Source organism: Notechis scutatus, chromosome 1 (assembly GCF_049901735.1).
Source record: "Notechis scutatus isolate UNSWTSFEM ecotype Mainland chromosome 1, rNotScu1.2, whole genome shotgun sequence".
Lineage (NCBI taxonomy): Eukaryota > Metazoa > Chordata > Lepidosauria > Squamata > Elapidae > Notechis > Notechis scutatus.
In genome coordinates, this window is record NC_142009.1 from 240,425,863 (window position 1) to 240,440,582 (window position 14,720).

Sequence of the window (14,720 nt, forward strand, 5' to 3'; positions counted from 1 at the left end):
AATATTCTGCCTTTTTAATATTTCCTAGGATATTTCATTTTTCTAGGAGAGGGGTGGTACTAACTTCCTACACCTTCAAAAAGCAGAGAACAGAGAATCAGGAGAATTTACAGATTACTTAGCTTGATACTAAACCTGGACTGTTCTAGAACATATCATAACGCCATCAATCTGTAAGCAGCTTAAAAACACATTAAAATAATTACCAAAAGTTAATATAGAGTTTCTGTCTTATCGTCATTTCATTTAGGTAGCTTGTTTGGTACTTTGGGAAAATACATCAGAAGGAAGGGAAAATTGACAACACTTTTTCTATCTAGTACCTAAATGACCAGAAGGGCAAGACTTGGTCTCTAGCACTCCAGACTGCAGGCAGATTCCATAGAATGTTGGACAGTTAAAAATGAGAAACTTTCCAATAGTAAAAGCTGGTGGACAATAGAACCCATAACTCAGAGAGTTGGTGGGTTTCTTTTCATTGGATGTATTCAAGCAGAAATTAGGCAGCTGTCTATCTAGGATGTTTTAGTATTCCCCCACTCGGCAAGTGGCTTGACTAAATGGCTTGAACTGTCATTTCCATCTCAATAGTACTAATAGATGACAAGCACTCATGAATACTGCTTTTTAAAGTTGGGATATTTCATAAAACTGTTAATTTATACCCAAAGTGCAACAATACAAGGTTGTTCTTTAACTCATTTGCAGATTAATTCTACACCTAAATCATTACAAGCTGCTTTTGCCTTTTTGAAATGATTTATAGGCTGTGCTCACTGCCAAATCCTAGTGAACCATACCCAACAGCTAATTATATTTAGCCTAGTATGCTGTGTGAACTGAGTCCAGTTTCTGATCCAGGTGTATGTTTACAAAAGCAGATTTAGTAAACAATAATTTGGTAAACTAAAGATAAGCATATCTTGAAAATATAGCTCTAGGGTTCAATTATACAGCAAAAATATTTTTATTTGTTATATTTGATCAAACTGTTGTTCTTCTTTGAAGATGTCAGTGTGTACGCACAGACATACATTAGATCTAGCTAGCTTTTAAGGGCTGGGACAGGAGTGATTTTCCTCTCTGTTTCATGAAAAATAGGCTGTCCAAAAATCCGATTAACAGACTAGAATATTGTCTAGAATAGCAACAATAGTGCCAGGATATACAAGGAAAATAGGCAAAATACTTGTATAAAAGATTGTATAAAACACTATATATAATAAAGATCCAGCTTGGTCTAGTAGTGAAAGCACCAAGCTAGAAACCAGGAGACTGTGAGTTTCTAGCCTTACCTTAGTCATGAAAGTTAGCTGGGTGAATTTGGGCCAGTCACCTCTCTTGGCCTTAACTCACTTCACAAAATTGTTGCTGGGAAAACAGGAAGAAAGAGTATTAAAAATGTTTGCCATTTTGAGTATTTCTAAAAATACTGAAGGTGGGATAAAAACAATATCTGAATACACCTCCGTTGGTGACATAAAAGCCACAGTTCAGGGAGGAAGGGAGGAAGGAAGGAAGGGAGGGAGGGAGGGAGGGAGGAAGGAAGGAAGGGAGGGAGGGAGGGAGGGAGGGAGGGAGGGAGGATTCTCCATTCTCTCTTAAAAGCACAGGTTTGTGGGCTTTTATTTTACACATATAGTACAGGATATTTATTTATAAAATATTATAGATTTAATGTAAAGGCTCATTACTGATGACAGAGCAGTAAAATTTACATTACTGAGAACAGCATGTAAAAATTAATGTAACAGAGTCTGTCTGATCTATGTTTCTAGTTGTTTTCTTAAGTTTCAGATCAGGAGGACAAGTTCAAAGAGGTCCTTCATTGTTGTTTGTTTTGTTCTTAACAATAATACTTCTGTAAATGTCTACAAAGGAGTTCTAAGGTAGCACTATCTCATAATTTTATTACCATGTAAACATTAATGAAATGATCTGCTATTACTTAGAATTTTTTGTGTATTAGATGCATGCCTTGACTGTTCCATTATTGTACAGAAATTGCTTTGATTGTGTGCTCGAAAGATAACAATCAGCATTGACATGCAAATGAATGAATTTCAAAAGGCAAACTATAAATAAAACCAGTTATTGTATAACTAGAACTATAAAAGGGGAATTTTGTTGTCCTAAATTCAACAAATTATGAAACTCCTGATTTGAGAATTCTTATTATTGTAGTTGTGTTCACCCAACATGCTCAACCAAGTCACTTAAAGACCTAACAGCCACATGAGCAAACGCACTAAGTTTGTTAGTTTTAACCCTGGCTTGATTCTAGGTCTCTGCATGTTACACAAGCCTAGTCTGTTTGTTTAATTTATGGCTCTGTGTATTATTCAAACTCAGCAAAAGGATTAACTTGTGTTCCAGGTTAACTGTGTGTCTAATCAGCATCCAGATATGACAAAAGTTTGTACATTGTTCCCCAACTCACACCACTCATATAAAGAAATTGTTGAGTGCTGTTTGATGGACAGGACACTTCAACCATTTTTATTTTAATTATAACAGCATATTTGCATGGCAAACAACCCATTTTAAAGCAATGAAATAAAATCTGAAAAATGCTATCCCATCTAGCTCAGTGCTGCCTTTTCCACTTTCCAAAAATATTTCACAATTTCAGTATTCACCTAAGTCTTTAAAAACCTCTAAAACTATGAGCAAAAGTTATGGGACCAATTATGCAATCATGAATAAAGATATGGTTCAAATTGTAGAAAACATTAAAAAATAGGTTATCAAATAAATTGGGGAACAGGAGGTGCTCAGTTTGCATTATCAAATCCTCAGGAGCCATCATCATACCAAAAATCATCTATTTTTAGCAGCAAAACTGAACTAATATTTGTGTTAGATGCTTGCATAGGATAACTACAGATCTTTTAGATTAACAGAGTTGGAAGGGACTTTGTACGTCATCTAGGTCCTTTCCAACTCTGTTAATTGTAAGATCTGTAGATCTTATAGGTCATCTAGTCCAAACCCCCCACCCACCCAAGCAGGAGATCCTACACCACTTCTGACAAATGGCAGTCCAGTCTCTTCTTGGAAGCTTCCAGTGAAGCTCTCACGATTTCTGAGGGCAAGCTATTCCATTGGTTGATTGTTCTCACTGTCAGAAAGTTTCTCCTTATTGCCAGGTTAAATCTCTCCTTGTTCAGTTTCCATCCATTGTTCCTTGTCTGGCCTACAGGTGCCTTAGAAAATAGCTTGACTCCCTTCCTCTCTGTGGCAGCCCCTCAAATATTGAAAGACTACTACCATGTCTCCCCTGATCCTTCTCTTCACTAGACTAGCCATGCCCAGTTCCTGTAACCGTTCCTCATATGTTTTAGTCTCCAGTCCCCTAATCATCCTAATAAGCTTGGACTACAACTGCCCAGTGCCAGCTTCCATCTTTTCACATGAATTAGTGGCCCACTCAAATAATTCCTTAGCAAGATGCTTTGACTAGAGAGATGACTGTGTAATGAATATACAGGAACATCTTATTTGGCCCAGGAAGATTTTTTTGCTTTGCCTCGGAAAGCAAATTTTCTTTCATTCAGTCGAATAAGAACTGGTTGGAAATAAATTCAGAAGAATGTCATTGCTGAGCACAAGCTGATTTGCAAATGAGGACCCTATATATTATGTCCTCCAATGACTGTGGCTTATTCTATACAACTATCTGCCCTGTTGCAGTTCAAATTCACCAAGGGACAGGTGAAAGTGGGGGGAAGATCCCTCCCCCCCCCATTTCAATAGCCTCTCCTCTCCCTCTGCTCCCTTTCACATCTCTTTACCCATTCCCATTCTTCACTCTACAGACTTCATTTACAAGGAGTGGGTCAAGATAATGGGGGAACACAATGGGGATAATGAAGTGCAAACGGCCTTCACAAAAGGCTGAATTGAGCCAGCTCCAGAGAGGGAGGGGAAGAGTACAAGAGAACCACTTTGATGGTTTTAGAGAAGGAGAGCCAGAGGGGAGGGGAAGTGGGGCAAACAGGGAGGAGGCACCAACAACAACAATAAAAAGAAAAGAAAACCTCTCCCAGCTGGTACACCAGGCTTTATTTAGATGGATAGAGCCAGGCAGAGTAGACATGCTGAAGCATTTCTATTGTTCCAGAAGTTGCTCTGAACAATTTTAGGCCCTTCCTCTGTCCCCAAAGGATATTTTCCTGCCCTTCATTTTGCTTTTGTTCCCTTGTTAATTTCTGTCAGGAAGGGAGGAAGGGTGTCCATAGTTGTATAGGAGAAGAAAAGAGGAGATGGAAAGTGATGGTAATATAAATGGAAAGTGAGTCGTCTATAGCAAAATTACTCTCACCTTATTTGGGAGCATATTTGTAAGGAATGGCTCAGATCACCTGAAACAAGGCTTAATTCTCATCACAGAGAATTGTCTGTCTGTCTGTTTTATCTGTCTGTCTGTCTGTCTATCTACCTACCTACAACTCTGTTAATCTGTTAATTTTAATTTCTGTGAAACTATCTATCCTTGATATTCTTATAACTCAAGGCAGAAAGCATATGTAATCCTCCTATTTATCCCACAATAGCAATAGCAATAGCACTGAGACTTATATACTGCTTCACAGTGCTTTTGCAGCCCTCTCTAAGTGGTTTAGAGTCCGCATTTTGTCCCCAGCAATCTGGGTCTTCATTTTACCAACCTCAGAAGGATGGAAGGCTGAGTCAGCCTTGAGTCTGGTGAGATTCAAACTACCAAATTGCAGGCAGCCGGCAGCCGGCAGTCAGCAGAAGTAGCCTGCAGTACTGCACTCTAACCACTGTGCCACCAAACAACCCTTTCTGATGGGTCGGGCTGAGAGAGCGACTGACCCAAAGTCACCCAGCCAACTTTCATATTTAAGGTGGGACTAGAACTCACTGTCTCCTGGTTTCTCCTGGTGTCTTAAACACTAGAACAAACTGGCTGTGTGATGCCCCTTGTGCTAGTTTGTTGGTGTTGGTTTTTACTGAAACCTGAATAAGCCATTTTTTCCATGCCCTAAACTAAGTTTTTGTTGACTCTAGTGGAAATTTGGTCCACGTACATATAGGATTTAGATCTCAGCCAGATGGAGAAAATACTAAAAGAAAATACTAAAATGAGAATTACTTTTTGAGAAAGCGAAAGCTTGTTTAATAAGCAAACTGCCACCAATGGAATATATACTCTGTGCCTTTTTGTATTTCTGGCATATTTCAGCTACATGGTGATTCAAATTGTGGAAAGATAGCCATTCATATATGTGACATTGATTATTCCGTAAGAGGATAGCCAGTTAATTGCTGGGAATATGGAGATATGAATTCAATATCGAGGGGACATAAAGTCAATAGAATACACCTGCAACCAGATGAGAGAGAGGTGCTCTGATCATGGTCACCAGGAGTGACCCAAAAGCTGGAATTCTATGGATTTGGATAATACCAGCTTTGTAATTTGGGTCCTGACCCACATTTGATCTTGACCTGGGAAGCCCAACCCTACACAACCTCTGGCCCTGATATATAAAAAATGTTCTATCTGAATAACTGTTCCATTTAATCCAACTTGCACTTCTGGAACCTACATCTCACGTATGTTTTCTCTGAATTAAGACCCACTACTGGTCACTTCCGTGACATTCCATGACAGATGGTTTTCATTCCAATCATGTAAAGTTAGTTGACAAGTGTCCTCTTCTGGAATGTTACAGTTTTCACTTCCACAACAGAAGTCAATCTGTCCTGATCAGCACTTACACTCCTATAATGACCAACCTGGACAAGATGAAAAACAAGTTCTATGAAGAACTAGATGCTCTACTAACAAGCTGATCGTGCTCAACAATTTTAATGCAAGAGTAGGGTGCGAGTCTGCAGCCAGGCAGAGAGTTGTTGGGAGACATGGATGGGCAAGTGTAACAGTAACAGCCTACTCTTACTATAGACCTGTGCAGTATACTGCCTTCTCATCACTTACTGCCTGCCTATCTGTGATAAGACTTCCTGTATGCAACTCAGCTCTAAACATTTTATTGACTATGTCACTGGCAGGAGAGAAGACATGCAGGATGTCAAAGTCACCAAGACCAAGCGTGCTGTTGACTGTTGGACAAATCATAGGCTCACATTGTCTCCAAAAGGAAACTCTGCCTTACATCCAAGAGGCAACTACAATGAAGCAAGGCCATAGAAAGAATTTGTGTGGCAGACTTCAGCAGTGGCTGAAGACTTTGCAACCAAGCTTGGTGACCTATGCCTTGTTGGAAGTGCTAAGGCACACTGGACACGCTTCAGGAATGCTGTCTATTCATCTGCACTTCTGAGACCTTCTGTCCATTAGCAGCATGAAGGTTCGATGACAATGAGGAGATAGTGGCTCTACTTGTTGAAAAGCACCACCTTCATCATGTCTATCAGAATAACTTTTCATCAGTTGTCAAGAAAAATGCCTTTACCAGTGCTTGTAGGAGTCTAGAATAAACCCTGTAAAATGCAAGGTGCCTAGCTGAGTGCCAAGGCAGACAAAATACAGGGATACACAGACATTAATGACTTAAAGTGGTTCTTAGTTTTTCAGAGTTCTCCCCTCCTGAGTACAGAAGCTACTATTCTCATTACAGAGAAGTCTTGAGATTCTACAGAAATTGATTAAACAAAAGCATCCTCAACCAACTATCATCTTATTAATGATGAGGCAATAGGCAGGATTCCCCAGGTCAACAACAACAGCCTTGGATAGATAGTAGCTTGTAGTAGCTGAAGTTACAGACCACTGGCTTTGTAGATCTCTGCAGGTGTGGTATCTGCCCTGAAGCTCTACCGCTATTCAGTGGCAAAGTTCCAGGGCAGATGCCACACTTGACATCTACAAAAATAGTGGTCCTTTACTTATAGAGAAAGTGAGCAAATTGCTCCAGTCTTTCCAGAAGCAAGGATCCATCCCTCGGGAACTTAAAGATGCACATAATGCTAGCAAAGGAAGAGCAATTAGCAGGTATGTGACAACTACTCGCTGCTCTCCTTTGCAGGGGGGGGGGGACTTTGTAAGAGTCTTGCTAAATCGTTTGGTCACTCATTCAAGGGATGGGCCTCCTGCCAGACTCATAGTGTGGCTTCCATAAAAGTAACAGAACTACTGACATTATTTTTGCTGCACACTTTCAGAGGTATCAGGAGCAGAATTGAGAACTTTACATCTTTTTTTGATCTCACAAAATCCTTTGACCCTGTTATAAGGCTTGTGGGAGATCATGCTGAAGTTCAGCTGTCGTTCATTCAGATGGTATGATAGTTCTATGATGACATGATGGGTGCTGGATGAGGGGGAATCGTCTAAGGAAGTTGCACTCATTAATGGTGTCAAACAGGGTTGGTTGGGTGCTTGCACCCACATTGTTCAGCACAATGTTTGCTGCCATATTGAATAATGCCTTCCTGGTAGAGAGGCTGGAATCAGCCTCACGTACGGAGTGCATGAGAGACTCTTCAAGTTGAGGAAACTTCAAGCTATCAAAAGTGAAGGAGCCTGTACTGAGAGACTGCCTCTTTGATGATGACTGTGGCTTGGATGCTTGCTCAGAACCAGAGATGCAAATCAGTATCGATAAATTCTCCACAGCTTGTGATAACTTACTGTAACATCCAAAAGACTGAAGTCATGCACCATCTTGCTCCTCATGCACAGAGCCTAAAATCACAAAGAGCATTTACTACAGCCAATGGACTAATTTAATTACCTTGGCAGTGCCCTCTCCTGAGCATGTAACTATTGTTGCAGAAGTTAACTGCGGAATAGCAAAGAGAAGCAGGAGATTGCCCTGCATTGGGTGGGAACATCAGGGAATCAGTTCAGTGACAAAACTGAAAGCCTTACATGCTCTTGTACTTACTGTTCTTCTCTGAATTCTTCCACTTGACTTGACTTTGCCATCAGATGGCAAGAGAAAGTATCAGACACTGAAATTTGATCTAGAGTGAATATCCAAGCAGCTCTTTTGGAGTGGAACTCTGCTGGAAGTCGCCCTCATGAAGAGCAGAAGAAACATTTCAAAGACACAAGAAAGATCTCCCTGAAGTCACTTGATATAGACAGGACCCTACCTGGCACGGCTTCATCTACAAGGGCTGTCAAACTTATGAAGCAGCGGACACGCTGCTAAAATGCAAAATAATGTGAGCTGCATAAGACCAGAGCCACTAGTACAATTGCAATGCCTATACATGTCTAACATGAGCGAGAACATTTTATGCCCGAATTGGCCTGATCCGTCATCCTTGGATACACCATATCTAGTCTTAACATGATTTAAAATAAAACATGGTGTCAAGGTCTTCATCGACAACAATGGACGAACAACAACAACAACATGGAATTAAAAAAGAGCTACACCTCTACTTTTTCCCCGAAGGACAGGGAGGCTCAAGAAAATGACAATACATAAAAACTTTTCTTCATCCTATAATCCCCTTTCTGTTGGCTAAAGGCATTTTCTCTGCAATTTTTTTTTTCTCCCTGTCAGTTATAATAAAAGTCAGTAAAAGTAACAGCCATATTAATGAGTTGTTGCTGTTTGCTTTCAGCAAAGGCTGTGTTGTAAGACAACTTCCTGAGCAGGGTATTAGTAATTTTACTGGCACCGCTCAAAACTGTCTCCTCTTCCATCCTTTAGGTCTGCACATTGTCCAATCTCTATAACTGGGTTCACACTTTTCATTGAATATACTGTAATTTGTTTGGTTGATTGAGCTTTAGTCAGTATATTATGACTGATAAGAATCATGTTTCATGTCAATCCAATTTATTTAACAAAATTCTTTATTGAAGTTTAATTTTAAATGTTAAACCATGACTTAGCATGAGTGAAACTAGTCCATGCATTGCATGTGGTTGCAAATAACAGCCACTTGAAGAAAAAAGGCACACCATTAATCCATACGTTCTTAGGTAAATTCCATTTGAAGAGGGATGTCACAGGCCTGACTCTTGTTAGTATAGATAAAAGGTTGGTTCTGATTTCCAAAGCGTCCAACACTATATGTTGATAAGAGAGAAGCCCCATTGCCTCTTTCTCTCTTGCAAATATGCTTCCTTTTTATTGTATACTTGACCCATGGAATAAAGAATTACAGCTTTTTCTGTTCCTATCAGCAAAACTGATCAATGTCTGTCTTCTGTTTTATAGTAAAGATATTTCATAAATATTAAAAGAAAACTTTTTGGACAGATGAACCAGTGAACTCAATAAATGTTTTCATTCAAGACTCAAAGGCATGCAGGTTGGATTCACACACATTGCACACTAACAAAACCACCCAGCATTACAATTTGAACTACACATGTTCAGCATACAGTAACTAAGTTTTTTTAAAAGCATTCCCTACTCCTCACATCATAATACACCACTATATTATTTTTATAAACATGAACCATCTGTGTTTAAATTAGTGAAGCCCAGCTACTTAGGAAGATCCACTAATACCTTACTGAATATCCTTAAGCCCATGGGACATTTCCACAACTATTCTTATTTACGAATAATGTAAATTAGTAAAAAGTTGGTGGCTAGAAAGGGGAGCACTTTTTTTGGGAAAAAAAAGCAAAAACCTGTGCTACTTTCTTATTCTGCACATAAAACAAGACTCAGATTTTTGTTTCCAAACAGAGGCATTTGCAGGATCAAAAACTTTCACCAAAACAACTAAGTCAGCATCATACTGTCCTGATACAAACTCCACCCCTTTCATACATTACAATGTCATAAAGCATAGACAGCAAGTTTATTACAATGGTGCTGTTAAGTTTCCTTCTACCCTGGGGGGACACCTGCATTTCCAAACAACAAATTATCTGTTAAAATGGTTTAGCAAACTCTCTTTTCCCATCAGGATTGTCTTTTAAGAAAAATTTTATAAACTGAAAAGCGATTTTGAACTACTCAAAAGGAGCGCAAAAGAAGGTATTTGTCACACTGGGAATCTAGGCGTATCTTAGAAATAGTTCTAAATAATTTAAGGATATACCGGTATGTGGAACAGATAGTCACCAGTCCTTTGTGCTTTCCTCTTTAGGAATGAAGGAAATTCTGATATCCATGGTTAACCCATTTTAATACAACTTAACCTGAGCATACCACAACAGCAAAATAGCATATAACACAACATAAAGTGATCACACCAGTCTTTAATCTATTGCCATCGAATACCACAACTATTACTTTGGCTGTTCCCTGTGGTTTAATTCAAAATGAAGAGAGATTATTTCATTCAGTTACAAACTAGATTCTGTTGTACCAAATGTTGATCACAGAAAGTAAACCCCAAGTTATTTTTCTTTAACCCAATGGCTTTGTTGTTTTTTTTAAAAAATTAATCCCTTTATTATTTCTATAAATAACTCAAGGGGATGAACATACCTTAGTATTGTACTCCTTCCTATTTTCCCACAACAAAAACCCTGTGAGGCTAGTTGGGCTAAGAGTATGTCTGGGCCGAATCAGCAAGCCAGCAACTTTTACAGGTGTCTATTCTTGGATTCCTTCTGATAACTCAATGATTACATTAGTTTGCTTTAGTCAGATTTTCAAGGCAATACATAATGGCCTGGTTCGCTTATGCTGAGCCATAAATCATGATTCAAAAATTGCAAAAGCCTGATCCACATGTAACCCCCTTAAACCCAAACTAAGCAAATTATGGTTTAGTGTAATATCACTACTAGTAGTTTAAATAATGTATGGAGAAATGAAAGAATCCATTCTATTGATAACATGAAGGTAGATATTTAAATCCTAGATTGTGGAAAAGCTATCATTTTCAGTAGTTTTACTTTGTCCCTCTGGTATGTGAAGTAATATTTTTTCCTTGTCAGCACTGAAAATACATAACAATATAAACAGTGTAGTTACCTATTCAGCAATTATATTAACTGAAATGTACAAAGTGTTTCTCCATGGCCTTAGCTTTCTCACAAACCCTGAAAACAGAAGATGACATTTATGGAAACACAGGCTATTATAAATAGATTTTATTTATAAAGTTGATTTACATAAAATAGGATACTCTTTAAAAACTGCATATATGCAAGTCAATAAATCTAGCAAGTGCATACAAAAATAACTTCAATACATTAAAAATAAAACTTCAGTTTTTTCTGTTTTTTTTAGATAAATGAACCTTCACACCAGACCCAAAATAAACAAGCGAACAAAATCCTCAACACATTTAAGATAAACAGCTCTATGCTTCCTTAGTACAAAATGTTAAGAAATTTGTCTAGATTGGGTAAGTTCTCAAACTTTCTAGCTGATAGGGTTAATAAGCAATTTTCTATAAATCTTTCCTCTTGCATTAAGGAGACTTGCACAAAAATTAATCTTCATATTTGTTCCCATAGGCAGCTCAAGTTACACAAATAGTCTACTTCTGACGTTCAAATAGTCTCCTTCCCATTCAGAAAAAGGAAGCATCAAGTTTTAATTATTTCACCCCTGCCCTTATAAAGTCGACAGACATTATGTTGGAAGCCCAACAGATCTCCAGCTGCCACTAGATTCAGAGAAGCCTTTTCATTGGTTGTTCAAGAGTCAGAGGGTACCATAAACTGCTGTACAACAGCAGATAAAAACTATGGCCCCTAGAACGTATTTACATAATTGCACTTTTTAAAAAAAAGAATCAAAACCACCAGTCTTTTGTTTCATAAACAAACACCCAGAGATTGTGGTTAGAAAGATCTGACTGTCCAACATCCTTTGCAATGAGGCTTGAAGAGAGTAGATGGATGTTAAATCAGGACATTCCTGGTGCTCTTCTGCTGCATAGGAGCCTGGGACAATGAGGTACTGAGGTTCTACAGTGTTGCTTTTTCAGTATTGCTATAAAAGAAAACAGAAAAGCCATTAGGAACATGTGACTGACAGAAAAGATCCAAAGAGCTGCCCAAGGCTTTCCTCCCTGATCCCAAAGCCAGACTAATGGGAGCATTGTGCCCAACTATCAAACTCTGCTAAAGAAATTTATTGTCCCGCATGCCTACACATTCCAACTACTGTTTGTCCATATGTCGTTTCAGTATCTACCCCTATTTCTATAGGGAGAGCAGGTCTATAAATCTACCTTCCTTCTGCTTTCTTTCAGAAGATTAGAAAGGGGAAACAATAGCAGCATTCTGATGAAAATCTCCTCTTGCCTAAGTTGCAGCCAAATGAACAAAATTCCAAAGAAGCTCATGGGCCTTGCCTACTCGATTGCTTAATTCCTCTACGTTCTATGTCAAGGTTGGTTTGTAAATATTAAGTACTGATTCTTATCCATGTTGTTTTTTTCCACCAGGAAACATAGGTGAACAAAAAGTTTGCCACTGGAAACTCAGAATGCAAAACTATTTCAGACTGTGCAATATTTTACTTGAGATCAAGAACGAAATTGATGTCATCAATTAGATGCAACGTTAAAGCCATTTTACACATTGTGGCCTCCCCTTCAACCGTCAGAAATAGAAGAACACTCCAACGTAACAGAGTCATGAGCTCTCCTGTTCTCTAAGCCCGCTGACCCAGTAACCTTTTTGCATTCGAAAGGACTTTCGTTTTGCAAAGTTGGGACGAGAGGTGCTTGCAGGGGAGCCAAGTAATTGCAGAGACGTTCAAGAGACATATTAGCACTCTTGTCTGGGACTAGCCGGATGCTATCCCTAAATCTTGGCCGAGCAGAATTCTCACCAGCGTTTGTGGTTTTCAAATCGGCGACGCTCCCTTTCAATTGCATCTGCCCGGGTGGGTCTCGCGCGCGCAACGCCATCCCAAAAACCCACCCCCAAAGGAAGCTTAGATCACCTTGGCTCTCTCTCTCTCTCTCTCTCTCTCTCTCTCTTTAATTAACCAGAATGCATTACGTGCTTCCATGGAATTCCCCGCTCTGCCCCCACCAAAAAAAGTTTTGCAATGGGATATAAAACTATAATGCAGGAGGAAGATTCTAGGAAGGTCCAAAATAAATAAATAAACAAATAAATAAGCGCAATCCTAGCGCGCTTCCTCAGAAATCAGCTGGCCGGCGCCTTACCATTCCAGCTCAGCAGCTCCCGAACCAACTGGTGAAATCGAGCAGCTCTTGTTCCTCCGGGCTGAGCGCCCCCTCGTAGCCACTCTCGTCCGACGAATAAGCCGAGTGCGGAGAGCCCGGCACAGAACTGCCCTCGCGGCCGTCAAAAGAGGGCGAGGCGGAGGAATACGAGCTGCTGCCGCTGCCTGCGCAAGCAGCGGAGGCAGCGTCACGGCCGGCCGGCAGGAGACCGTCCTGGAAGGCGGCGCTGACGGCGTCGTGCTCGTCCAACAACTGTTGCAAGGCTCGGATGTATTCCACGGCGGAGCGGAGGGTCTCCACTTTGCTCATCTTCTTGGCGGCGGCGCCGTTGGGCACGTGCTGGCGCAAGGTCTGGAAGCCCAGGTTCACCAGCTTGACGCGGTTCCTCTCCCGCTCATTGCGCCGAGCCACAGCCGCCGCGCCGCCGCCGCCGCTTTGCTGGGCTGTCAAACCCGGGAAGGCTAAACGCCTCTTGCAGCGCAGCAGCTCCGGCGAGCTGGAGCGCCGCTTGGAGCCTTTGCAGCGCGTGGCCGAGTTGGACGGCAGAACCTGGCCGGGACAGCCCGTGGCAGCACCCCACGGTTGGGGCATCCCGGATGAAGAGGAACCCGCGCTCTGTCCTGTTTGCACCTTGATCCCCAAAGAGCCGCCGCCGCTGCTGTTGTAACCGTGCAGCGAGTAACTTTTGCAAACCGCGTGGGCTGTTGGTTGCATGGTTGTTCCTAGAGCCCCGCTGTTCATCATGGGGCATTTACCCCGGTGTTGGTCTTCGTGTAGATGCAGTTTGCGAAAAGCCCGATTTTGTTGCCCAAAATCAGTGGCCGTAAAAATAAAAAATAAAAAAAAGGATTGAAAAATGGGCACTCCGCTTCTTAAGATGTTGAACGCGCAACCTGCGCAAGGACTCCTAGCTGCACTTGGGAGAAACGCGGGTTCTTTCCTCCTTTCTTGCAGGCTCGCTCCTTGCGCTCTGTCAAGGCGCTTCTGCTGCGAGGTCCTCGCTGCTCCGGCCCCTTATCAACACGCGCTGCTGCTTGCGCCGCTCGCGGGCCCCCGGGAGCAGCACGCGACGCGCCGTGCGCCCCACACACACACACACACACACATACAAAATCCCCGCCGCCCGCTTGGCTCCCTAGCCGCCTCCCACCCAATGGGAAGCTCGCTTGGCAACTTCGTACGCCCGGCGCGTGGCTCTGGCGGAGGTTCCATAAACAATCCCTCTTCCTTGCGAGGAGCACGCGCTCCAGCTCATTTGCATCCCAATGCAACCTGGTCGGGGTCTGGGCGTGCTTCTTGCCTGCATTCTAGCACCTGAAAAGTTGTGTTTTGGGAAGGAAAGCAAGCTCTGCTTTGCTCCCGATCGTGGCTTTTTGCCACAAGACCTTTAAACATTCTTCCCTAATACTCTTAAATTCGGCTCTTCGGGTTGCATTTCAAAGAGAGAAGCATAAGAATGATCCTGGCTGCGGATCCGCAAAGCTGCCGCCTTTTGAAAAGGCTGAGTCATTTCAACCCCATTGTCCACTTTGAGTGATAGAATCCCAATGCATGTGAAGTAGATGCCATTATTCAAGTGAACAAGAGGTTAGATCACACACGGTCCCTTTTGGAAATCTTCATATACTCAGTGCAATGGATTGGAG

The 14,720-nt window shown here is 41.3% G+C and overlaps 1 protein-coding gene across 1 annotated transcript; it reads right to left on the reverse strand.

Annotated features, from left to right (window-relative positions):
* Nucleotides 1-11,002: 11,002 nt before the first annotated feature.
* On the reverse strand, nt 11,003-14,076 carry ASCL2 (achaete-scute family bHLH transcription factor 2). The gene is made up of 2 exons (XM_026668142.2): nt 13,054-14,076; nt 11,003-11,864 (listed from the first exon to the last, which is right to left on the reverse strand). Exon 1 carries the CDS (start codon nt 13,816-13,818, stop codon nt 13,063-13,065), a length of 756 nt encoding a protein of 251 aa, XP_026523927.1. The 5' UTR covers nt 13,819-14,076; the 3' UTR covers nt 11,003-11,864; nt 13,054-13,062.
* Nucleotides 14,077-14,720: the final 644 nt, after the last annotated feature.